Source organism: Pogona vitticeps, chromosome 1 (assembly GCF_051106095.1).
Source record: "Pogona vitticeps strain Pit_001003342236 chromosome 1, PviZW2.1, whole genome shotgun sequence".
NCBI lineage: Eukaryota > Metazoa > Chordata > Lepidosauria > Squamata > Agamidae > Pogona > Pogona vitticeps.
Genome location: NC_135783.1, coordinates 83626088 through 83652612, shown reverse-complemented (window position 1 = coordinate 83652612; position 26525 = coordinate 83626088). Strand labels below are relative to the sequence as shown.

At 37.8% G+C, this 26525-nt stretch overlaps 1 protein-coding gene across 2 annotated transcripts in view; it reads right to left on the bottom strand.

Annotated features, from left to right (window-relative positions):
• The window catches only part of MOXD1 (monooxygenase DBH like 1), a 54352-nt gene that overhangs the window by 2831 nt on the left and 24996 nt on the right, over positions 1–26525 (bottom strand). For both annotated transcript variants that reach the window (XM_020779916.3, XM_020779946.3), the window contains exons 5-11: positions 16547–16726; positions 14509–14611; positions 11109–11275; positions 8234–8425; positions 5126–5185; positions 2591–2733; positions 204–372 (exon numbers count right to left, since the gene is read on the bottom strand). In XM_020779916.3, coding sequence (XP_020635575.3) covers positions 204–372; positions 2591–2733; positions 5126–5185; positions 8234–8425; positions 11109–11275; positions 14509–14611; positions 16547–16726 — 1014 coding nt within the window. The remainder of the gene's footprint in view (positions 1–203; positions 373–2590; positions 2734–5125; positions 5186–8233; positions 8426–11108; positions 11276–14508; positions 14612–16546; positions 16727–26525) is intronic.

Sequence of the window (26525 nt, the reverse complement as noted above, 5' to 3'; positions counted from 1 at the left end):
CAGCATGTAATTATTATTAATTCTGTCTATAATGCTAACTGCTGTTTAAAAGAATATCACCTTTATCTGATACAGCAAGGTGTATTTTGACTACAGAGCTACCAATTCTCATAACATGATGAATTAATAAATGAAAAATAAACAAACCACATAGTCTGTAGGTATACTACTGGAAGTTGTTTTTAAAAAGGGATCACACTTACCGTCCACTCTGCGTTATCAGTCTTGGTGCATCTTACATTCACTGGCAACTGAAGAACATAGTCATTGTAGGAAATTCCTTGTTCTCGGGACCATTTAAACTTGTTCATTGCATCCATGAAAGAAAGATTTTTGTATTGCTTTGGACTTTTGATAATGAAAGGCCAAGTCCTACATTTAAAAGCAAACATAGATAATTCTTATTTTTATTGAAGCTTCTGCATCTCAACAAAGGAAAATATATTTTATTTAAAAAATGCACCCATTATCCTAACAACTTTCAATGGCTTATCCATTGATCCAAGTGATCAGGAAATCAGGCCAAGACATGAGACAGGAATCTTAACCTGGTAGTCTGCATGTTAGTAGAGATCCTAGTGCGCATTATTTCTCCTTCATTTAAAGGTCATTTAAATTGAAGCACAGCACAGAAACAAACATTATCAGTGGAAACAAACATAGCACAAAGCCATGGAAGAATGAGAGAACAGAAGGGTGGTGTCCTTTCATCCCTTGTTACTGTCCATATTTTTTTACCTACAGCCATGCTTGCTTAGACAGTGTTCTCATCGGCAGCGGAACACTGTCTAAGCAAGCATGGCTGTAGGTTTTGCCTTATAGTCCATTCTGTAGAGCATTTTTTCCAGTGCTTTCTAAGTTCATCAGATAATTAATAATAAGGCATATCATGTGCAAGTGACGTCTGTATACTTCACCAATGAAAGCACTTGCAAAACATGAACTCTCAATTAGGTATTCCAAAGTAAGACTATCAAGTTTTCAGTTTTATTCAGAAAGCAGCATTTGCTTCTTCTCTTTTAGTTATCAAAAACCTCAAGCAAAATATCCATTTTTGTTCAGGTTTTTATTATGAAGAACATTCAGGAGATCCCATGGCTTGTTAGCATATTTTATTTCTGAGATCCCAAAGATGAAGGTGCAGTCTTTAAACCAGGACATGTTTTCCCCCCTAGCTGCCAGGAGAGATTATAGAAAGATAGTAAGAGCAAGACTGCAGGTATAGTCATAGGTTGCCTGTCCCTAAAAAAAGAAATGATACCTATGTGTTAATCATTTTGCAGTATAAAGTTCAAGGGAGAAAAATTCTCAACATCATCTCTAGAAGCCAACTATGCATTGTGTCCTCAATCATAAAACTTCAAAATTACAACCATCCACAAGTTTACAATTTCTAAATGTTATGAATCACTTACACAGTTGAATTCTAGAGATGTTTTTAAAGTAAAAAAGAAATACTAATCAGGCTTCGTGCTTGAATTTACTCAACATGACTTGGGCATTACTGCATCATAATATTGCAGTTTTTCAGTCTTTTATTATGTCTCCCGCACAGTAATTATTTGGAAAGAAAGTGGTAGGCGAGCTTCCTCTGGTTTAGTTCAGAGTGGGCTGGGGATTGGGGGATTATTTTCTAGATTATTCTCCTATCACCGCTCAGTTACGAATGGCTTTAACTTGTTGTTCCAATCATTCTTCCTAAATGTAACTCTCTGAGCTCTGCTTTCTCAGCCTATCCCTACGTTCAGCTCCAGCTATGTTCCTAAGGTCACCAGAAACAGAATGGGTCTAGATGCCTACTAGAAAGTCTTCTTTTAGCCTCCTTGCTATCCAGGAGCTCACTTTCTCCTGCTTGTCTTCCACTAGTCTTACCTGGCAAGAAAACTGACAAAGAGACTTTGCACTGGGAAAGCATCAAGAGTTCTATCTTTACAGAATATATCAGTATCCCTTAAATGCAATTTAAGAATCAAAGAATCATAGTTACAGACTTGGAAATTAATTAATTGGAATTAATTTCTAGTTTGATTTACAATGCTAATTAAACTAGAAATTAATTCATGTATATTGTTTATATCTCACCTTTCCCACAATAAACGGCCATATGGTCCAACCCCTTTCCAATGTCATCCAGAAGCACAATCTGCTTCAAAGTGGTGGTGCTTAGTCTTAAAGCTCTAAATAGCTTAAGATATAAATGCCTGAAGGCGAGCCTCTTCACGTAGGAGCTGGTCTCAACACAAAGGGCAGCAGGCCATCCCCTTTTCCAACTATCATCTCCATTAGAAGTGAGTTTTGTTTCCACTGAGGAAAGGACTTTCTCAGCATCAGTGCCCTAAATGTGATAAGCCCATCCAAGGGAAGCATGACTGATGTTAATTCTGCTGTCTTAATAAGTTTTTGTTATTTATTTAATTTTATAAACCACTGTAAAAGCCTTGGTAAAAGGTGGCATAGAAGAGTTTTGAAATAAAGACACATATCAGCCAGTACCATCAAGAACAGTAGTCATGAACAATGTTTCAAGAATGTCATTGAAACAATAGCCAACACAAGGTCAGTTTCCCACCATATGGTACATCCTACTTACCTCACTGGTCTGTATATTTCCTTAACACCAATAAACTGAAGTTGTTCCATTATGTCTGGAATACTTGCACATCGAGTGAGATTTATTCTTGGGTAATACAGAAGGTACGATAGGCACATTTCACTTCTGGTGCTAAGTCCTCCCTAAAAATTTAACATAAGACTGACAATGTAGGCCTCAGGATTTCTCAGGTGGACTTTGTTGGGGTGACATCTAAGATGTTCCTTACAATGCTATCAATAATAGTATACACAAATATACTGTACCAAGTACAAGTAGGTAAATACATCAAATCCACAAGTCATAGGAGCAAGCCCTTATTAATGTATTTGAAGATTGTGAAATGGTTTGTTCTTTTCATTGTAGCTCAATTAACAACAAATATGGGGCTTATTTACAACAGGTCCCGAGCTCTTAATTTTAAGATTAAATAGTACGAAAAATAGTTAATTTTTTCTTTCTGGCAAGAAACCTTTCTTCTGCTACTCTCTGAACTTGTGCAGTGCATGGACATTCTGGTAAGTCAAAACAAAGTGAAAAAAACTGATCCTTTAACTGACGTTTCTGAGTTTGCTCTCAAACCTGCCTACTGCTGCCCCATCATACTGTATATACCTTTTACTGTGGTCAGAACAGTGGTTACCCATACCTGACAGGAATCAGGCCCCTTTAGCTCTCTCCACCCCCACTTGCTTAGACCACAAACTGTCAATAGTTACTTCCACTGTGAAAGACACGTTCAGAAAAACTAAAATGACAGCAGGAAAAAAATGTGGCACTTAAGGAAAAAGAACACTATTCATTAAACAAAAACATGAACACTATATATGTGATGTGATTGTGTTGGGGGAGCTAATATAAGAGTAAGCAAAGATTTCCCCAGACTCTTTTATCCAAACCTGCTTATCTAACCTCACAAACAGTTGTTTTATCATCATCAAGTGCATTATGTGCCAAATCTTGTTGATTAGCATCATAAACAGGCTCACTGAATCAACAGGGTTTTGGTGAGTCAACTCCTCTGTAAGTTCCATTGTTGCAAGTTGGCCTATTTTAACTGTGACTGACTTTAACATAGTAAGTCACAGGATATTTGAATCAGTGGAACTCTTCAAAGCAGTGGCTTTTCAATTTTTCTGGATGAACTTCTGTTCTTACTATGGGAAGTAAGAGATTGTATATTCTGATGATCCCAAAACCCTTGACTCCACTATGTAGCTATCCAATGCAACAGGGTACAGTATTTTACACAAGGTTGTACAAAGACTACAGAATCAGATAAAGAGGGAGTTCTGTTCAAGACAAGGACTGTGAAACAACTTTTCATTGCATTTCCTGCCTTATTTCTTTTCACATCCAGGATCTCCTAGCCAGCAAAACTTCCTCAATTTCTTCCCCCCAAAGTCCTGCATGTTAAAGTTCTTTGATAATATGCAGGCATAATGCCATTCTCTGTAGGTTTCCTTATTAAATTTTTATACTACATGACATAGGATTTAGAATTTATGGTTATGTTGCCTGTCTGCTCTGCCCTCTAGGTTCTAAACAGAAGCATTTGCCCTTTGCACCAAATTCCTGCATTAACTTAAGTTTGATTTGTGCTTGACCTATTATACTCCACACACTTTTTGTAGCACTTTGTTGCACTTGTCTATTTTGGTGGTCAGTTTTAAATGGCTGAGTACCATCCCATGCATAGCTGATTAACACCACCATCTGAAACTGACCATTCAAAACAGCCTGAAATTGACAAGAGCAACGAAGAGATAGAAAAAGCCTACAGAGGATAATAATTCAGGCACAAGCAGCACAGGAAATTCAATAAAAATACAGGAATAGGTAATACTATTATTGGACCATTAAGAAAATTCTACAAACAACAACAACAACAACAACAACAACATCAACACATTTTAATGGTCCAATAAAGGTATCACCTATTTCTGCATTTGTATTGTTTTGAAGGCCATACAGCCTTGTCCTGATTTTTTCAGGAAATACAATCTCGCACAGGAAATCAGTGAGAAGGACAACAACCTCAGTGTTCAGCATTTATCCCTAGCCCTGTTCTGGAAAATTTCTTAGTCTTTGTGTGGATCCTGGAAGAATTACCAACTAGAGTGAAATGTTAAAAATCACCAAGGGATGTAAGCAGGGGTTTGTGATGGACAGAAAGGAATGTTTTAAACATGAAAAATGGCACAAGGGGAAAGGGTAACCCCACTCCTACAGCAAGGGTGAGTAATTTATGGCCTTCCTATGTCAGACTCCTTTTATCCCCCATGAGGTCAATGAAAAGGGCCACACGTACTTCTCTGTCTTATGCACAGTGGCTTTAGCACCATTGGAATTGTTATAGAAAGATAAGAATAAGAACTCAGCATCTCCAACATAACATATAAATTAGCATTATGAAATTCCTAGGTTACCTACAACAGACTTATCATGGCCTTGTGACTGAAAGAATGGTTGCTCTAGACACATTGATTAGAGGACACTGTAATCCATCTGAAACCATGTTGTTAAGTTGCTTACCCAAGTCATATGTAATCGATCCAGGGTACTGTAATGACATTCAGTGACTAAATTATCTCCCTGAAACACAATAATAAAGAAATTCAGTATTACAAATTCTGGTACTTGAGTAGTGGTCTTATCAGATTTGAATAAATAGTATAACAGAATGAAAAGATAGATGAAAACAATGAAAGAGATGATAAGTAGAATGTACAATAGAAGCAGTGGACCAACAAGATTTTCTTAAAACATTACAGGAACATGATTGGGGAATGGAAATAAGTACTGAGATGTGGAAGAATATATGGAATAAAGAAATATTAAAATGTATGTCTACAAGGATAAAGGAAAACCTTTACAACTTAGTTTGGAGATGGTATTTAATTCCAGTGAAATTAAATCATATAGATACTAATTATTCTAAGTTGTGCTCGACAAAATAAGTACTCATTTTCACATGTGTTTGGGTTGTGAGAATATACTGAAATTCTGGTGGTTGGAAATAAGTGCAGTAATTGAAATAATTAAGCTAAATATAGAGGCTTGCCCTAAAACAGCTCTTTTATCAATATTTGACAAGGAGCAATGGAGCTGGACAAAAAAAAAATACCGTATTTCACACTTATTAACAGCAAGATTAATGATATCATGGAACAGGAAAGTAAAAGTTGATTTTCTAAATGGTAAAAAAAGTTTTGAATATAGTTATTGATAAGTTAATGTTTAATATTAAATTAAAGAAGAGTTTGGTAAATAAGAATATTTTTATCGATATCTAGGGAGAATTTATCAATTTTGTGCTAATAAATGGGAAGGATTGTGCACCTCTGCAAGAATCAATTCAGTTTAGAAGGAAAAGGGAGCTCCTTAATGAAGAAAACACTGGTTATATCTCCAGGTGGTCCTGGAAGGGCACATTATGTATTATTGTACTGTTTATGTGGTTTTGTGTTATTAAGGTTTTTTAAAGTTATGCCTCTTTTTGTTGTTTGCATTTTTTAAAATGAATCAAAATAAAATTCTTTTAAAAATAAAATCATAAATTATGTGGGTTTTAAAGGGACTGCCTCTCTCACTATAGGCCTGCTATAAAGATTTGCAGATGTCATCCTCCAAAGGACACCTGCTTCTTTAAGCCCCCATTTGTAGCACATGCAGAGAAGAGCTTTCTTCTTTGTCTCTCCTAAACTGGGGAGGCCTTCCTTCTGATACAAGCTGCTGGTCTCAGTGACTTCCTCCAAGGCACCTTATGAGGAGACAAAGCAACTGCTAACTGATGCTCTCTAATATATGTCTTCTCCTCATCAGCATTCCTTTTTCTCTTGTGCTTGATGGGAGTATTATTGTAGAAGTATACCAATGTCTGGAAAAGGACAGAGCTCAGAAAAGTTTTTTTATTATTATTATTACAACTTCCAGTTAACATCCTTCAGCTGGCATGGTTTCTGGTGATGCTGGCTGGGAGATTCTGGAAGTGGAACTAGGAAAAAGAATAACATTTTAATATTCTGCAAACTGTTAAAGTTTAGACTGGAGCTGTGAGATATATGACTGACAGCTGTTTCACCCGTGTTTCACCCATGTTTGCCAACAGACAGGTCACCACCATGTAACATTATGCAGCTGCTGGTCACTGTTTTATTTTCAAAAAATTATTTGCAGTAGTTGGGGGGGGGAGACTTAAAGCTGTTTACAGTAGCAGCTGCAGCATACAAACAAGTTACTCCTGAGAAGGGAGATAACTCATAGAGAATTATTGGGTAGTTACTACATAGCCAGCAGTGATGTGAGTAAGTATTACGAGGTGTAATAATGTCAACACATACCAATAATACTAAAATTGGCACTATAGAATATACCACTAATTAAAACAACAATCATATACTATTGATATTTTGTAGTCTACTTAGGACTTTGAAGAAAGATATTCAAAATAGTGCTTAATTATTTCACGTTAATGATATTGCTACAGGCAGTAAATTTTCCGTCTTGCAAGCACATAACACAGTTTGTCAAGACGAGACATCTTGAGAACCCTGAGGTTGATCTGGCAGGCTGGAATTGACAAATGCTGACAGATTTATCTGAGGAGGAGTCTTACAGTCTCAAGTTGATGCAACTAATATTTTACTCCTATAGCAACCCAAATATCTTATCAGGAACAAAAACAGCAATAGCTGAAAGGAGAAGTTTATCCACTAAATATAATTAGATACAAATAAAATCTGTGAACTTAAAATATTATAATTCAGAGTTAAATAAAGATAAAGGAGAACAAATAACGTCTGAGAATGAACAGCATAGAATGATGAAAGACCCCACAAATTTCTGTTCCACTCAAGCCATAATCAACTGCAATCTAATCCAGATAAACATGTTCTCTCAGTTGTCCTCATGTGGAAGATGACAGTGAGTGGAGGCTCTCTATGAAATTGGGAATCCTGAAAAAAAATCCTCTCTGTGTTTATTTAAATGGCCAACTGAATAGGGCTAGTTCCTCATATTTCCAGTCTTAAGTTTGTCTGTCCCACTTCTGCATCATTTTGACTTCTTTCTTAAAAAATATTTGTACAAAATTTCTACTTCTTTCATGGAAATGTGTGTGCATGTATACATTCTTCTAATCTATACATTCTAAATGTGTTTGCATGTATAGGTTCTTCTAGTCTATACATTCATTTGTATCTAGTTTAATGCATTTCCATCCAGATTTTTTTATATTGGAGTGCAGCATCTCAAACTCAGTGAAAAGTGCAAGTTTGGGAACTACGTTTTGGTTCTTGTATTGGTTCACAAGTGTGAAATAAGATGAATATTTACTAAAACACAAATCAAGCACATTTCTTTCCCATCAATAAAAAGGGGTAGCCATGACTCACTACACTCAAAGCCAAACTAAAATTTCATGCAAATATATGTAGGCATAGCATGATTATCCCTGGATACTTTAACTGCTTTCCTGCTGGCCATTTCTCTTCTCTCAATGGCTTTTCTCCCTGCCTGAATCAAGATGCAGTTCTTACAGTGGCAAACATAGGCATTTACATTTTCAGGGACATGTGAGGATAAATCTGGTCTACATAAATAATAAAACAAAGTTAATGAAAGAGGGGTGGAGAGTCATACAGGCAAGATGATCCTTTCTTTTTTTAAGTACTGGAATTCCTGGAAATTGAAGTCAAACTCATCATCATAGGCCAGGAGCTGCTGTTCATCACCGTTGCGGAAATGGCGCATCCGTATAGCTCTACCAGCAAGATGGGCATGGAGAAGAACTGCAAATACATGGATTCCACTTGGCTTTTCAGCATTGAGGGCCTGGAAAAGATCAGTGAAATTTATCAGCTTACCCTGAACAGTGTGTAAGAAAGCAAATCAATAGACAATTGAATTTATCTACACTTTTCACATAATGTCCAGGTAAAATTTTAAAATAATTTATTCACAGAGTTCATTCAAAAATCAAGCATAGGCAGGAATATTAAATACTGAAACATAATAATTGTACAGCGAAGAAGAATTTAGATATCCTATGGCAAAAGCATGTGTCTTAAGTAGAGGTAACAAAGGAGTGCACAGACTGACAGAACAAGGTTGAATTTATAGCCTAGGAAACCTCACGAATTTGGTCTAGAAGCAGCAGTAACAGCCTCTTTAAAGCCCTTTGTGTCTTCTCAGAAGACCCTCAGATCTTTGCAAAGATCTGAAGATGAGGAGGGAATTTAGAGGGTTGGAGAACCACTTCAGCTGTTGTTGAATTACAGTTTATGTCATGATAGACAGTTGGGCATCCTGGCCTGGCTAGTACTAATGGGAATAATATCCAATATGTTTCAGTGCAGAAATGGGGCTTTTATTTCTTTTGGGCAGCCTTTCAAGAGAAAACTGCTCCTACTGGTGACTGGGAGTTCTGCAAGCATTCATGGGAGTCTCAAGGGAGTATGGGTAGAGTAGTTTCACTGCCTATTAAACCATATACAGGTGGCATCCTAAAGAAGTACCCATCTCATGGTCCTTTGAGACCGCCATAAACCCTTGAACTTCTAGGCATCAACAGGAGTAGTTTCCTTGTTCTTGAAAGGTTAATATAATGATGATGTGCACATGGAAGTGAGTGCAGCCTCTCTTTAAAATACTGGTTTTGGGTGCAGCTTTCAGAATTCTGCCTGTGAGGACTTCTGGTGAATTCTGGGAGTTGCAATTCAAAAGAAAGAAAAGTCCCATGCCTAAGATTTTAGGGGTAGATGGGGAGATTTTACTTCTAATTTTTAAAAAGTACCGTTTACTTATTGCTTTTACTTGACTCAAACATCAAAATAAACAAACCATCCATGAAACTTCCATGGTTTAGCCTGCCACAAACAGGATCTATCAGGAAACATGGACCGATATAATGCTCCCACAGTAAGCTAGAGTTTCCATAAATCCCTGGCTTACTATGAACATGCAAATTTTCACATTGTGAAAACAATATACACAATTAAAGGATGAAATTACTTCCTGCAGCTTGGAAATCCAGCTGCAAGAAAAGCTGATAAAATAATGGCGTAGAGTTAAAGCCAATACTTATTAGCTGTAGGTCAGTATGAGCATATTCCACAGTGACTAGCATCACTGCAGATGTTATCAGAGAAGGAATACAAAAATACACAGTCTGAATTTTTTACTATTTTCCTGTTCCCCAATGTCAAGTATTCAGTTCTTTAGCTCTAAATCTTCTATCTTGGAGTTCCAGATCAGCTATTTGTTTCACATGGAATTCTCATCCAGGAAAGCATATCATTTTAATCTTGACACTTTTCAACATTTCTTCTGTTTCTTTGAGCCCAGATCATTAATCTAGATTTGTAGACTTAGAGCTAGTAATAAAGGATAGGAAATTAAGGTTAATTATATATTAAAACATTTTTTGTTCTTCTGTATAGTAATTGCCTGAACTAACCACATCTGGAAGACAGCTGGTACAAAATCTCTTTCTTTTCTAAGTGAAAGATCCCCATAGAAGCAATGGAATGGCAAATACACATTATTATGCTTTGATGTACATGACTGAAATTCCGTGAAATGCACAATATTCAAACATTAATCTCAGTTTACAATAAACCTAACGAAGAAATGTTTGAACATTTTTAGTATGGGCTGACCAATAATTTAGTTGCATTCACCAGCAGCCATGTACATCCTTATCACCATCTTCCTGCACAATTTCAGCCCACAGAAACCAGGCAGGATCCTCACCCTTCCCCCTTCCTATTTTTCTATTCACTATTTTGAAACTGAAGGCCAGAAGATTCAGATTTCATGGCACTAAGAACTTACATGTTGCTGGATAGGATCCAAAGAAATGAGATAGATGCCTGTGACTTCATGGAGTCTTAAGAGTCTGACTATTTATTTGATCAGTTCCAAGGCTGAAGAAATAAGCCTTCTAATACTTACAGAGGATAGTGGAATTGAAGGAACACCTACCTATATGTGCTGCTTTGCCATGTACACACATAATCTGATGCAGGGCCTAGGTAAAAGGTAAAGGTAAAGGTTCCCCTTGACAATTTTTGTCCAGTCGTGTTCGACTCTAGCGGGCGGTACTCATCCCCGTTTCCAAGCCATAGAGCCAGTGTTTTTGTCGGAAGACAATCTTCCGTGGTCACATGGCCAGTGCGACTTAGACACGGAATGCTGTTACCTTCCCACCGAGGTGGTCCCTATTGATCTACTCACATTTGCATGCTTTCGAACCGCATAGGTTGGCGGAAGCTGGGACAAGCGATGGGCGCTCACTCCATCGCGTGGATTCGATCTTACGACTGCTTGGTCTTCTGACCCTGCAGTGCAGGCTTCTGCGGTTTAGCCCGCAGTGCCACCACGTCCCTACTGTGGCAGGGCCTACTGTGCTACAAATGTTCATTACTTCCTTGAGAAGGAAGCAAGTGAAATGTATTGTTCTCGGTTAAGGGAGAACATCTCAGGGGAAAAAAAAGGCACAAGACAGGATACATACTTCTTCAAGGCATTCCAGAGTGCAGTGACCCTCTGACATGAATTCAGGCATGCCTGGCGGGATGTTGTGAAAAAGGCTAACCCAGAGACCTGCTTCAATAACTCCCGCATCGTATCTCCTTAAATCTGGAGTATAAAATAGCCTCAGTCCAGAGTTATCAATCATTCCTGAAAACAAAAGACCCGTTGTCAACAGCTGCTACAAATCAGTATAAATATCCTATCACTTTTCAAGCTGCAATGGGACCAAAATGCTACATTTATTCAAGAAAATAAGAGAAGGGAGACATTGTACTTAAAGCAGGACAAACAGGACACAGAAATCAAGAAAGCTTTAAATAAAACTTAGTCACAAGAGGGTGTCTGCCTACAGCAGGCTGGCAGTCGTATTACTCTGTTCTGTGCAAAAGATATATGCTTATTATTTATATTGCCCTTGTTAAGGGATTTCTAGATAGCATTTTAACAACATAATCCAACAGCAGTTGTCAAACAATTGTTGTGGGGTACTGTGCAGGGTTTGTTGTTTTTAGCAAGGAAGCTGATCTCATATCATAATTATGGTGTGCATTTCTTTACAACATTGGTTATAATGAACCCATTTCTGTTCCATGTCAGCTCCTTTCCATGGAGGTTTTATTCCTTCCTTCTTTCTTTGGAGGTGTTTCGTATTACACTGCTCAATCAAGAATGTTCTTGTGTCACTCTAGTTGAGTAGAAAAAGATTATCTTAAAGAGGGGAAGGAGTTATGAGCACCAGCAAAGTGACTCTTTTCTCCAATAGCAGTGCCAACATTTTGTCCTAATATATTGGCAAAGGCTTTCAGAGCTGGGATCTAATAGTTGTTGTGGGTTTTTCGGGCTCTTTGGCTGTGTTCTGAAGGTTGTTCTTCCTAACGTTTTGCCAGTCTCTGTGGCTGGCATCTTCAGAGGACAGCAACCTGTGCTCTGGTGCTCTGTCCTAATCTTTTTCTTCTTCTTTTAATCTGACATTACATAATATAATAATTTCAGCATCATTCTTTGAAGGCTAAACATTCATTCCCTAAGACTGCATTCATTTAAAAAAGCAGTGAACAAACTTATCACTCTGTAGGAAGACTTCCACTCTACACATCAATTTTGTGTAGATAAAATGTTGTACAGTTGGCATAGGATCAGGGCCACTATTAAAGAAATGCTGAAATATTTTCAGTGGATAGAAAGTTTCTCAGTCACATTGTACATGAGCAAGGAAATCAGACCATGGCTATGTAAGCAAAGTATACACTATTCTATAGCTGTGCCAGCATTGCCCAAATATCCAGAACAAACAAGTTAGCATTAGCAGAAATTTCAATGTAGAACCACATGGCCCAGAGTCATTGATCTTCATAGCGTAGAACAAATGATGTTGCAGTTTCTTCATATGCCACAAGAAGAATGTAAAAAAGTAGGATTAAAGAGTAATTAAAAGCAATAGAACTAACAGTCCATATTTACTCAGAAATAAATCTCATGCTATATAATGGGGCTAACTCCCACTTAAGTAAGGAAGCATAGACCTTTAAACAAGAGCAGCTTGTGGGTCTGAACAAGGTGGTGCTTCTCCTCAAACTTTTACAGCAAAGTGTTTTGCCTACAAGTGGGGTCTTGACTTGAGAACTTAATCCATATTGGAAGGCGGTTCTCAAGTCAAAATTTTCTCAGGTCAAATCTGCATTTCCCATAGGAATGCATTGAGAACCATTTGATCCGTATCTGCTCTTTTCCGTCCATAGAAACTAATGGGAAGCTGCTATTCTGCCTTCGACCACTAGAGGGGGATATTTTGTTTTTTTTTTCCCCCTTGGGTCAAGAAAGGTTCAGGGAAGGCAGGGAAAATACAGTCCAGGCAGTACAGTACCAGGCAGTCTGAAGACTGTCTCCCAATCCACTCTCTAAACGCTGGGAGGAGTGAGGAAGCAGACAGGCACCCTTTTCACTGGCCAACAGGTAACTGAAAGTTCAAATTTTGCACTTTCCCTGCCTCCCACGTGGTTTTTTTTCAGTTCTTAACTCAAATCTAAGTATGTAAGTCAAGTCAATATTTTCCTATGAGAGCGGTTCTTAAGTCAAAATGTTCTTAACTCAAGCTGTTCTTAAGTCAAGACCCCACTATACTTGAACATAAAGTGCATAGTTAAATGTAAATCCCAATGAACCAACAACTGGGAATGAACTGGAACCACTCCCGTACCCCAGAAAAACAAACTAGTTTTTCCAGTTCATGCCTGTGGGGAGGGGAACGTAATGCCCCTCTCACCTCCCCACCTGGTCCTGCCGCCTCCTCCTTTTCCTTCGCCACCACCATCGTCTTCCTAGCACCTATAGAATAAATCTGACTAAATGGCATAGCTCCTGGCGGCAGGGAGGAAGAGAGGGAGGGCAATGGTGGAAGCTTTCCGTGCACACTGGAGGTTCAGCAGTAGATGATAGCACTGAGCTCTTAATTTCCCTCAATTTTATATTGTTTTCACTATATATTTTAAAACATTTTTTCACAACAATAGAAATATGTAAAAATACTTTAAAATATTTGGATTCAAGTTCAATCGGATGGGCTTCAAACCAGCTTGAACCAAAGTGGTTGTGATTTGTAAGACAAATAATTAAGACTGAATCAGAGCAGATGGTATTAGCACATCACTAGTACATACTGAGAAGTAACCTTTGTGAACTTAAGGCACAAGACTGTCCTCTTTTTTTCATAATATACTCACGCCTACAAAATACAGACATAGCACACAAAAAAACCTGTTTTATAAAAATCTGTACGCAACCTCAGATTTTGGTCTGCAAATAATAAAAGCTACATTTAAAGCACCGTGGTGATACAGATTATCATCTTTCATACTTACATCCTCCAACTCTCCCAATCTCTGATTATTGTAGAAATCCCCTTGAGCATAATAATTTCAAATACACTTCCAGTTCATATCAGATAGGCACTGAAATCTTGTTGCATAGTTATGCACACAATGTAGCTTTCAGAGGCAAATTGCCATGAGCTAAGAAATCTCTACAGGCATTATTTGTCACACTCTGAGTCATAACAGCTCAGTATTCAACAAATAATGTCTACAGAGATTTCTTAATTTACAGCAGTTTGGTGCAACAGGATTTCAGTCAGTTTTTTTTCCACATGCAAGGGCATATGTACAGTAAATGTAACTCTTCAGATGTTCACATAAAAGATTTTTGTCAGCATTGTCACTCTAAGGAAATACTATAGCACTTCATATCCAGGTACCTAATTTCACTTACTCTGAATGAACAACTTACTGTAGATGAAAAACAACTTACTGTGGAAGAAAAACAAGGTTTAGAACATTTTATTAATTTTATTCTGTCAGAAGTTGAAATGGAGTGAAGAAACATACCTTCCACATATGATGGATTGTCATAATGGACTTCCATAAGTACATACTGAGGGTCTAGTGCTGTCCCAATGGATAAACCAACATGAGGAGGGTATGTAAAGCCCTATAATTTCAAATTTGCAAACATACATTAATATTTTTAATAAACATATAGGCCAGAATCTAATGGATTCTGCTGGATCCCACCATTTCTGCAAAAACTGGTCCTCCATTCCTTTTTCAGTTTGCAATTGCTATGCCTCCTAAAATCATGATGTGGAGGACAAAGAAAACCTCTGGAACATGTTTGTTTTTTGGGGTTGGTTGGTTGGTGTTTTTTCTTTCTTTTTTTGAGAAATAGGAGTGGAAGAAAATCTCAATTCTAATTGTGCTGGATACTGAAGTATACTGCTGCTTCTTGGCTGAAGTACATTATTTTGGGAAAATACTAATTATCACTTTTCCTCAAAAATTCCTTTAAGCTACTTATCCTGCGCTCACTGTTTCCAAGAGAATGAATTAGTGAAATCTTCATTGTGGGCACTTCCAAACCAACAACAGTGACAAGCTATGAACAGTGTTGTCGATCTAGTTAAGAGTAGCCTCCACAAGTGATTCCTCAGCCCTACGCTTTGGCTACTTATATTCTGGTGTAAAATTTCAATTGAGCCTTTGATATGATTTAATTCACTGGTCTGGGTACATTTTTTAATAACAACATTTCATAATGCTGCATTTATTTGTTTGTTTGTTTATCTCCCACCTTTCTCCTTAAAAAGAACCTAAGGCAGCTTATGCAATTAAAAAGACAATATTTAAAAGCTAAAACTGCAAGTATACAAATATTTAAAGGTTTAAGAAATAATTAAACAAGTATTATATTAAAAAGGGTAAGTAAGATCAGTACTAAAACATATTAAAACAACACAGAACAACAGTCCATTAAAAAAACGTATCTCAGACCACTAGTCAATAAGAAAAAGCCTGCCTGAAGAGAAAGCTCTTTGCCTGCTTGTGGAAGGACAATAAAGATGGGGCCAGTCTAGTGTGGCGTTTACCCCGTGGCCCCGGCTTGTTTCACCAAACCCAGAGCTCACAAAGGTATCCTAACACGCTTCTTGACACACTGCCACCAGTTGATCTCTTTATCAACTTATATTTCTTATGAAAGACTAAGGTCCATCCAGTATTGACTTTTTAAAAGAAACACGTGTGTTGATTACATGTGATTTAAGGAATAATTCTTAAGCACATTCTTAAAGTTACACAAAGCTTCAGTATTTTAATTTGATCTCTTATGTCTTAATGAATACAAATCACACTCTGACTAATCACTCCTTAAACATTCTCTGCCTCAAACCACCCAACTCCTTCTCCCCTCTCTGTCTCTGACTCCACTTCTTCAGCAACCCCCTTTGGCCCTATCTCACAACCACATTAATGTACAACTTATGAATAATGCATAACTTAGGGTGGACGCCACACCTAGCTTCCCAGGGCAGGGAGTTCCAGAGTCTGGGAGTAGCAACAGAGAAGGCCCTTTCCTGTGTCCCCCACCAAGCACACCTGTGAGGGTGGTGGGACTGAAAGAAAGACCTCTCCTGGTGATCTTAATGCCTGGGCAGGCTCATAAAGGGAGCTGCAGTCTTTTAGATAGCTTGGTCCCAAGCTGTTTAGGGCTTTTAAAACCAGCACTTTGAATTGTACCCAGAAACAGACAGGCAGCCAGTGGAGCTGCTGTAACAGGGGAGTTATATGTTCCCTGTAACCAGCCCCAGTTAGCAATCTGGCTGTAGCAGATTGGACCTTCTGGAGTTTTTGAACATTTTCCAAAGGCAGCCCAAAGTAGAGCATTACAGTAATCCAGCTGAGATGTAACTAGGTCATGGGTCACCATGGCCAAATCAGACCTCTCAAGAAATGGGCACATCTGGCACACTAGTTTTAAATGTGCAAAGACGCTCCTTTCTTAAGTTTGTTTCCTTAATAGTAAAAGAACAAATACCTTTAATCCAACCCACTATGTCTATATGAGAAACAAATTAAAATAACTCTTTACCTCTCCTCCAATGGCCCAAGCAAAAATGACTGTTTCACAGGTGAGGAATGAATCCGGCATGTTTGGATGATAGCACTCATGACCATAATCCAGCACACTATCATTCAGACTGCTGCTACACTGATAAAGTAGAATGTGATGTACTATGTTCTCATGGCCCTTCTGTATCAGAGGTTCAACCTGTTAACATAATAGAAGACATATTCCTTTATTTCTGTTTCATCTTGACAGCATCTGAAGCATGTCAAGCACTGGTGAAAATATTAACAGTACACGCATTAATTCCCCTCTTGAAAGCAACTTTAACAGGGGGAGGCAGTTTAATTGTGCCGGGGAAGCTGAGAGAAATACCTCTAAAGTTGTTAAAGAATTAAAGAAAAGCCTCAATAGATTACTGCTAATACTGTTAAAAAAATTTAACAACAGAAGGAAAAATAGAAGTTAACAGAAATTAGGTCAAATCCTAAAAGCAACTTTTCAGTGACTTCTACAAAAGCACAAAGATACAGTAACTATTGTAATAATCATTGCAAAGAAACAGTAGATAACAACTAAAAAGAAAAGAGATTTCTTCCATAGGAGCCAAGAAATCAAAGCAAACATTAAACCAAAATTAGAAATGCTGAAGAATCAAAGGGGAAATATTTTATCTGAACAGGTTCAAATAAAGCCAGAATACTGAATAACTAGGCAAAATAAATTCAAGAATGACAGACACATTAAGAAAAGTTTTCAAAATGAAGAATGTGCATTTTTAGAAAGAGGTGAAAGCTGTTCTCAAAACATTTGGAAGAAATAAATAATCAGGAGAAGACAGAATACCAAGAGAGCTATTTCAAATTACAGAGAATTGAATCTTTCCAAATTCTAATAAGAATAAATCTGCAAATATAGAAAACAAAACAATGGCCCATAAACTGGAAACATGCAACATACATTCAAATTGGCAAGAAAAGAGCCATCAAAGACTGCAGTAACTATAGGACCACTAGACTAATTTTACATGTAAAGAAATAAAATATTTTCTAACAAAAAAAACACATCACTATATGTGCAGTAAAAATGCTCAGTTCCGAAAAGGATGACGCATTGCAGATCATATTGCAAATATATAGCTACTGGAAAGTATCAAAGAATTTCAGAAGAAATCTGTTTGTTTAATAAAGTACAGCAAAGCACTAAACTGCACAGAACATGAGAAATTATAAATTGTTCTAAAAGAAATGGACAAAAAATAACATTTGAAACTACTGTGAGGAGAGAATATGGAGGAAAAGAATGCTTCCCAGTTGGCAAAGGTATCAGAAAAGGATGCATTTTGTCTCCCTTTTTATTTAAATCATAAGCAAAGCACATCATACTGAAAGGTGAATTAGGTTCAAAAGAAAAAAGAATGAAAATCAACGGAACAAACTTTATTAATTTTAAGATATGAAAATAACATATTAGTAGCAAAAGTTAAAGAAGAAATGCAAAAGCAGTATTACAACTTCTGCTCAAAATGCAGAATTTCCAAGATCTACATGTCCATAGAGGAACCACAGATGACAAAATTCTGTTCTGTGAGTGGAAATCTATACACAGGACAATAAGCTCTCATCCAGTGGCTTCAGTTTGCTTCTCATTTTTCCACTTTACTCTCTTGCATGCTTACTCATAGAATATTAGAATCACAGAAAATGAAGTTAGAAGGGGCCTACAAGGCCATCAAGCCCAACCCCTTGCTGAAAGCATATCTGCCAGGAGATTGTCTAAGTTTTTCTTGAATGCCTCCAGTGTTGGAGCACTCACCAACTCCCAAGGTAACTGGTTCCATTGCTGTACTGCTCTAACAGCTAAAAAGTTTTTTCTGATATTCAACTGAAATCTGGCTTCCTGTAACTTGAGCCCATTGTTGCGTGTCCCGCAGTCTGGGATGATTGAAAATAGATCTTGCCTCTCCTCTGTATGAAAGCCTTTCAAATATTTGAAAAGTGCTATCATATCACCTCTCAGTATTCTTTTCTCAAGGCTCTCTTATTTTTACTCTCATTCCTGTTGTGGGCCATACCAGGAAATTCCTGATAATGCAGGCCAGCATTTCCAGATGGAAATACTGTTATAGACTTTTGACTTTTGATTAAAAAGCTTAGAGCTGTGCAGCAGAAGTGCAGGGACTTACTTAGCTTCAAGTCTCTCCAAAGTTGACCACCCTTTTTGTTTCTGATCAACTGGCACTTACTGTCTCAATAACTCACTCTGAGACATTGGTAAGAGAAAGAATAAAAAGGCTTCATTTACTGACAGCTGAACAGATCAAAAGCAGCATAATGCACAAAATATATGACTGCTTACAGGAGCAAACCCAAACATACTTATATTCTACGTACATGCAGCAAACAAATAAAGAGTCCTTTGGGATATACATGTGTAAAAATTATGATTGGAGATTGTGATATGAAATGGCAAGAAGTAAAAAAAAGCCAATACTAATCTGACAATATACATTTATATGGATGTGGTAACTGAAATCAGTAACTTTATCATCATCATCATCATGCTAGATCTGCAGAGCTGGAAGAGACCCTGTGGAGCATCAGGTCCATCCCCTTGTCAAGGAGGCACGGTGAGGAATCAAACTCCCAATCTCTGGGAGTCAGATGCCTAAACCACTGAGCTATCCAGCAGTTCCACTGATTCCATAGCTCAGCTTACAGTACTGGGAAAGAACCTAAAGGCTTTATATCTCCCTTATTAAGGCACTTGATACAGAAACATGTAGTATAAAGGCAAAACAGTAGATTCAAAGAGCCAGATTTAAAACACTGCTTATTTAATTTTAAAGTTCCATCAATAAAGATGCAAAAGAGCATCTAAGCTTGATGCACTTCTTTCGTCTTCTTTGCTTTTATATAAAAATATTTATACTATAACTAGCTCTGAACGTCCTTGGTTTCTATGAGCTACTTCAGAGGAGAAATGTACATTAAAGCTGCAATCATGCTAAGCTAAAATCAGTGGGAATTTGTCATTTATTTCTACAGTACAGCAAATATAAATAAAACCCACCTACACATATGCAAAATGTTTGTTTAAAGGATGACCATCCCATAAAACTGTAACAAAATCAGGAAAAAGGTTATGAGAATGTTCTATTTCTTTCAGCTTAAAATAATGTGTTGTTTGTCTCAACATGTGACACACCCATCTGCCTCCCTAGGACAGCAAAACCTGCTGTGCTTCTACTCAAAACTTCAAAAAAAGCATGACTTCCCTTCAAAGCAATAGTTCATCACCAACATTAGCCACCCACATCTTTTCATTGTTAGTTTCCTAACATTAATATTAATTTTGACAAGTATTCTTTTGTTCAGTTCTGTTTCAGCTTTTAAAAGAAATGAAAAAGAAAACTTTCTGAAAACAAACAGTTTAGGAGTAACTCTGTTCTGTCTTTGAAATGGAATAAATCAATTCTTTCTTTGCAATGTGGGAAGCTTTGTAGTTTCATGGTGTAGAAGAGAGTGGAATTATAAAGAAATCTGTAAAGTAATCTGAGAATAATTAGATGAGTAGTGAACAATTGCATCTATATCTGGATATATAAATATTGGGAAAGAATATATGGGATAATCCCTTATGTTATTTAGCATGTCTAATGATGCAGGCAGCTAATATGCTATAGTTTCCATGTGCAAGTTTTATATAACTGCCAGATAGCTCACTGGTATAGACATCTGAGCTGTGGAGCCAGATGTTGGGAGTTCAATTCCCCTCTTTGCCTCCTTGACAAGGACTGGACTCAAAGATCCATAACGTCCCTTCCAGGTCTGTAGTTCTAAGAAGAAGGTTATTAATATATATTATATATATAAGCGATGACAAACCTCGATAGCATCTTAAAAAGCAGAGACATCACCTTGCCAACAAAAGTCCGAATAGTCAAAGCTATGGTTTTTCCTGTCGTGATGTATGGTAGTGAGAGCTGGACCATAAAGAAAGCTGACCTCCGAAGAATTGATGCTTTTGAATTGTGGTGTTGGAGGAAGCTCTTGAGAGTCCCCTGGACTGCAAGGAGAACAAACCTATCCATTCTAAAGGAAATCAACCCTGAGTGCTCACTGGAAGGACAGATCCTGAAGCTGAGACTACAACACTTTGGCCATCTTGTAAGAAGAGAAGACACCTTGGAAAAGACACTGATGTTGGGAAAGTGTGAAGGCAGGAGGAGAAGGGGACAACAGAGGATGAGATGGTTGGACAGTGTCATCGAAGCGATCAACATGAAATTGACAGAACTCTGGGAGGCAGTGGAAGACAGGCGGGCCTGGCGTGCTCTGGTCCATGGGGTCACGAAGAGTCGGACACGATTAAATGACTAAACAACAACAAAAATTGTCTTTTTAAACAGAGCTTGGTAGTTCTGAGGAAGGGCACAGATGTAGTGTACTTTGAATTCAGCAAAGCTTTTAATATGCTCTCCCAATATATTTTTGTACCCAAGCTAGTAAAATGATGAGCAAGATGGTGTTAACTAAAGAACACTCAGTAATTGTTCCTCATAATCCTAGGGACCAGTGGCAAGTGGAGTATTTCTTACAGGTGGAAAACCTGTAAAAACACACACACACACACACAAGAAGCCACAATCACAATTCCTGTAATAAAAAAAGTGGTAAGTATGTGGTTTTGAACATCTTAATAATGACTAGGATGAAGCAGTACAAAGGATGGTCATCAAATTTTTAGATGACACCAAACTGGGGTATATAGATAACACTTCAGAAGACAGAATTCAAAATGACCTTAACAGGCTAAGAACTGGGCCAAAACATACCAAATTTGTTTCAACAGGGGGGGGGGGAATGTAAAGTTCTATAGTGAGGCCAGAAAAGTCACAAAAGTTGGATAGATGATACCTAGCTTCACGGTAGTACGTGTGAAAAGGATCTAGGAGTCTCAGTAGACCATAAACTAAGCATGAGTCAGTACTGTGACGCAATGGCAAAATAAAGCTGATGCAATTCTAACTTGTATCAACAGAAGTAGAATGTCCAGATTAGGGGAAATAATATTAAATGCTGATTTTGTTTCAGTCAAATTTCAGTTACCTGGAATACCATGCCCAATTCTGTAAATCACAGTTTAAGAAGGATACTGACAACCTGGGACATATCCAGAGATCAAGATGATAAAGGCTCCGGAAACCAAGACATATGAATGGTTGAGGGAACTAAGTATGTATTCGCGGAGGCTTTCACGGCCGGGATCTAATGGTTGTTGTGGGATTTTCAGGCTCTTCGGCCGTGTTCTGAAGGTTGTTCTTCCTAACATTTCGCCAGTCTCTGTGGCCGGCATCTTCAGAGGACAGCACTAAGGGATGTAACTAAGGCATGTCTCACTGTGCTGTCCTCTGAAGATGCCAGCCTCAGAGACTGGCAAAACGTTAGGAAGAACAACCTTCAGAACACGGAGCTAAATATGTTTGGCCTAGAGATTATACGTATAGCTGTCTTCAAATATGGGAAGAGGTCAAATGGAAGATGGAGACAAGCTGTCTTCTGTTACTCCAGCAGACATGTCAAAACTAATCTAAATTATAAGATTAAAATTATAAAAAAGAAGATTTTAAGTAAATGTTAAGGAAAAACTTCCTGATAGCAAGCGCTGTCATATAGCAAAACCGAGGTTATTTTTTAAACAGAGGTTGGAGTGCCATCTGTCAGGGATGCCTTAGATGATTATTTTCTGCATTGATGGCGGTTGGAGCAGATGAACCTTCAAACTTGTTCCATGCTTCTAAATAATTCAATATGAAAGTAGTGCATAGTAACTAAGCATACTATATATCACTGGTTCTTAACCTTGGGTTACTCAGGAGTTTTGGACTGCAATTCCCAGAAGCCTTCACTACCAACTGTGCTGGCTGGGGTTTCTGGGAGTTGCAGTTCAAAAACATCTGAGTAACAAAGGTTAAGAACCACTGCTATAGATGATTTGCAAATATTTTCATAATCTAAACACCTCAAATATCATATACTGAATTCTACTAAGCTGTGTAACAGCTGAGGTAACAGCTAAAACTATATGATTTACCTGTATGTTTTGAGTATACCATATTTTTCCGTTTATAAGATGACACTTTTGTCTAAAATATTTAGATTAAAAATGAGGGCCGTCTTATACACAGAAGTAAGGATGGGAAGAATCAAAGTGGTTTTATTCCTGCTCTCCTCCACCACTTTCTTGTGAGGAAAGTGCAAGAAAGTGGAGGGGGAAAGCAGGAATCATCAAAGTGCTTTGATTCCTGCTTTCCCCCTCCACTTTCTTGCAAGGAAAGTGGAAGGGGGAAGCATTTTCTTCACAAGAAAGTGGAGGGGGAAAGCAGGAATCAAAACACTTTGATCCCTGCCTTCCCCCTCCACTTTCTTTTGATGGAGGGGTCATGATTTGGGCTTGTTTTGCAGCCACAGGACCTGGGCACCTTGCAGTCATCAAGTCAACCATGAACTCCTCTTTATACCAAAGTATTCTAGAGTTAAATATGAGGACATATGTGCAACGTCTGAAATTGGGCCATGCAACAGGACAGTGACCTCAAGCGCTGCAGCAAATCTACAATAGAACAGCTGAAAAAGAAAAGAATAAAAGAGTTGTAATGGCCCAGTCTAAGTCCTGACCTCTACCCAATAGAAATGCTGTAGTGGAAACTTAAGAGAGCTGTGCATAAACAAATGTCTGCAAACCTCAATAAACTGAAGCAACACTGTAAAGAAGAATTCCTCCACAATGGTGTGAGAGACTGATAAAAGTCATACAGAAAATGATTACTTGTTGCTAAAGGTGGTTCTACAAGCTATTGAATCAGAAGGTGTACTTAGTTTTTCACACATGGCTTCTCCATTTTGGCTTTCTTTTTGTAAAATAAATCATGAATGTTATAATATGCCATGTGTTGTTGTTCATCTGAGGTTGTTTTTACCTAATGTTCAGACCTATTTTACTATATCCTGATGCATAAAACTGTAAAACTCAAAGAGGGTTTACTTTCTTTTTCACAAGATTGTATGTGGAATAGATTAATTCATAGGAAACTCAAATTACTGAAATAATTCAATTCCAGAGATTTTTATGAAGACAATATACATTGTGAGTACTAGATTTCCAGACAGTCTGTTAGATATAAGGACTTCCCCTGTTTCCCCAAAAAGACCTAATCTGAAAATAAGCTCTAGTATGATTTTTCAGGATGCTCATAATACAAGCCCTATCCCCAAAATAAGCCCCAGTTAAGTGAAAGCCTGCTCTCCACCATTGTGCAGCAACCAGAAGAAACTGACATGACTGTATTTGAATAAATGTAGATTGTTGTACATGAAAAAAAAATCTCCTGAATATAAGCCCTAATGCATTTTTGGAGCAAAAATTATAATACCCTGTCTTATTTTCTGGGAAACATGGTATCAGCAACAAATCACAAAACCCATTAACTAGAGAAAACAGGTAATGCGTATGTAACAGTAGCATATGTCAAATATCAGGATCAACACTTGTGTGGAATTAAAAAACAGGGAGGCAATAAGATTAGCTGGGTGCATGTGTGAAACAACATTAAAAGTACTATAAAATAAATTACATTTCAGGAGGCAATGAAATTGGGAAACATGGGAAGGTAGAGGAGTCGTATCCAGTTCCCCACATGCAGTCTGAATTGATAAATCTCCATAAACTGTGAATAAATCAGTGCTTGTGGCTAAATGCATGTCTACCACTGTTCTCCCCAATGGCAAAAAACAGGTAAATTTTTATACTTCATAAAGTATTAAGCAATTTGTTAGGGTCTCACAATTAGCTAAGGAATGTTTCTAGTATGAAATTGCACAAACACATGTTTATGACATAGGAACATAAATTCAAATCAATCCGTGAGAGCTAAGTAAAGATCTTTTTGCATAAGATCAGATTTAGAGATGGGGATATTCATCTCTGGCCCCCCTGGGGCCAGACTGACCACTTACAATTCCAACAACTCACGATAGATTAGCCAGTCCTGGCAGAAGGCAAGATTACGAGCCTCTCTGCCAGGTCCCAGGCTGGCTAATCCATCACGAGCAACAGAGAGATAGGAAGGCACTGTGGAACTCACGGCAGCAGTGGAATTGTGAGAGGAATCATTATCTGCACCTGTGGGGGGAGATGCATATTCGTATACAAACACAAATGCCCCCATCTCTAATCAGAATTCATTTGTACATCATGCATAATAGAATAGGATAAATAAATTATTCAGCTAGATATTTCTGCTAGCTAGCTGCCATTTCATAACACAGCGGTTGAATCCTATTGCTTAGTGTAGTAAATTAAAAATAAAGCAGTCCTGTTGAATGTGTGGGGATTTGGGAATCAATTCCGTTGTAAATTCCATTGATTCAATGGGCCTATTCTATTTGCAACTCACTATGCTAAACAATTTCTGCCTCTGTCTCAAAAGTTTGTTAGGTTCACATCTCTTGGCACAGCAGGTAAAAAAAATTTAACTCAGAACATCTGATACAGAAATTGAAGAACAAAATTCACTCAGTTACTGCAGTTGTAGGTGAAATGAATGAGAAATAAGGCTTATTTTTCCTGCCATTAAGTCATGTTTCCCACATCAATTTTAATAATTACATTTAATGTTAAAATTCGGAGAGAGAGATGATTTCACTGATATTTATTCAGCTTTACTGTAAATTAAATTTTACAATACTTGAAGTCCGCACAACAAATCATTGCACTTTCATGATCTACAATATCAACCTTGGGTGAAAAATCATGTTTTAATGATAATGGAATATTAAGCATGATAATGACAAGGTAGCTGCATAGGGTATACTCAGTGTTTCCACAGAAAACATTGGGCAAAATCCTCTTCATGCTGGTACAATATAAAGTTATTCTGGTGTAAAAGCCATAACTTTATGATCCTCATCAAGCCACTATGCTATGGAACTGAATAATCAGTTGCCCCTCACAATTATTATTATTTATTATTATTATTACTATTTTTTCGCTCCATAAGACGCACCTTTCCATAAGACGCACCAATTTTTTAGGAGAAGAAAACAGGAAAATATAATCTGTTTTCTTCACTCCATAAGACGCACAGACTTTCCACCCCCCTGTTTTGTGGGGGGAAAGTGCGTCTTATGGTGCGAAAAATACGGTATATGCCACCACACTACCCAAAGGTCTCTGGGCAGCTTACAATAATTTAACTACAGTAAAAAGATAAAACAATTAAAATACAATTAAAAATACAGTGCTCTAATAACTGCCATTAGGACCCACAGTTGTGGGTTTTTCGGGCTCTTTGGCCGTGTTCTGAAGGTTGTTCTTCCTAACGTTTCGCCAGTCTCTGTGGCCGGCATCTTCAGAGGACAGTGCTGTCCTCTGAAGAAGCTAGCCACAGAGACTGGTGAAACGTCAGGAAGAACAACCTTCAGAACACAGCCAAAGAGCCCGAAAAACCCACAACAACCATTAGATCCCGGCCTTGAAAGCCTTCGCGAATACATAGACCATAATTCTGCTCAGTACTAGCAAACAACTTCAGGCACAACCTTGAATTGTGTATCTGTAGCTGTGCAACAAGATATTGGCCTTTGATGGTTAGTCCTCTCCAGATTCAGCCTACTCCAGATTAGTACATCATGAACCTTTAGGACAGTGGTGTCGAACTGTGGCCCTCCAGATGTTCTTGGACTTCAACTCCCAGAAGCCTTCACCACCACCTCTGCTGGCCAGGATTTCTGGGAGTTGAAGGCCAAGAACATCTGGAGGGCCACAGTTCGACACCACTGCTTTAGGATAATCCAGGCAAGAATATGCAAATATTTGCATTTGGATTTAAAATCAAAAGATTATTCCATTAAAGTTTTCTGCATTTCACTTTTACATTTTGCTTTCACTGCACATCTTTTGTGTTCTAGATTTCACTAAAATTGCGGGTAACTATAAAATT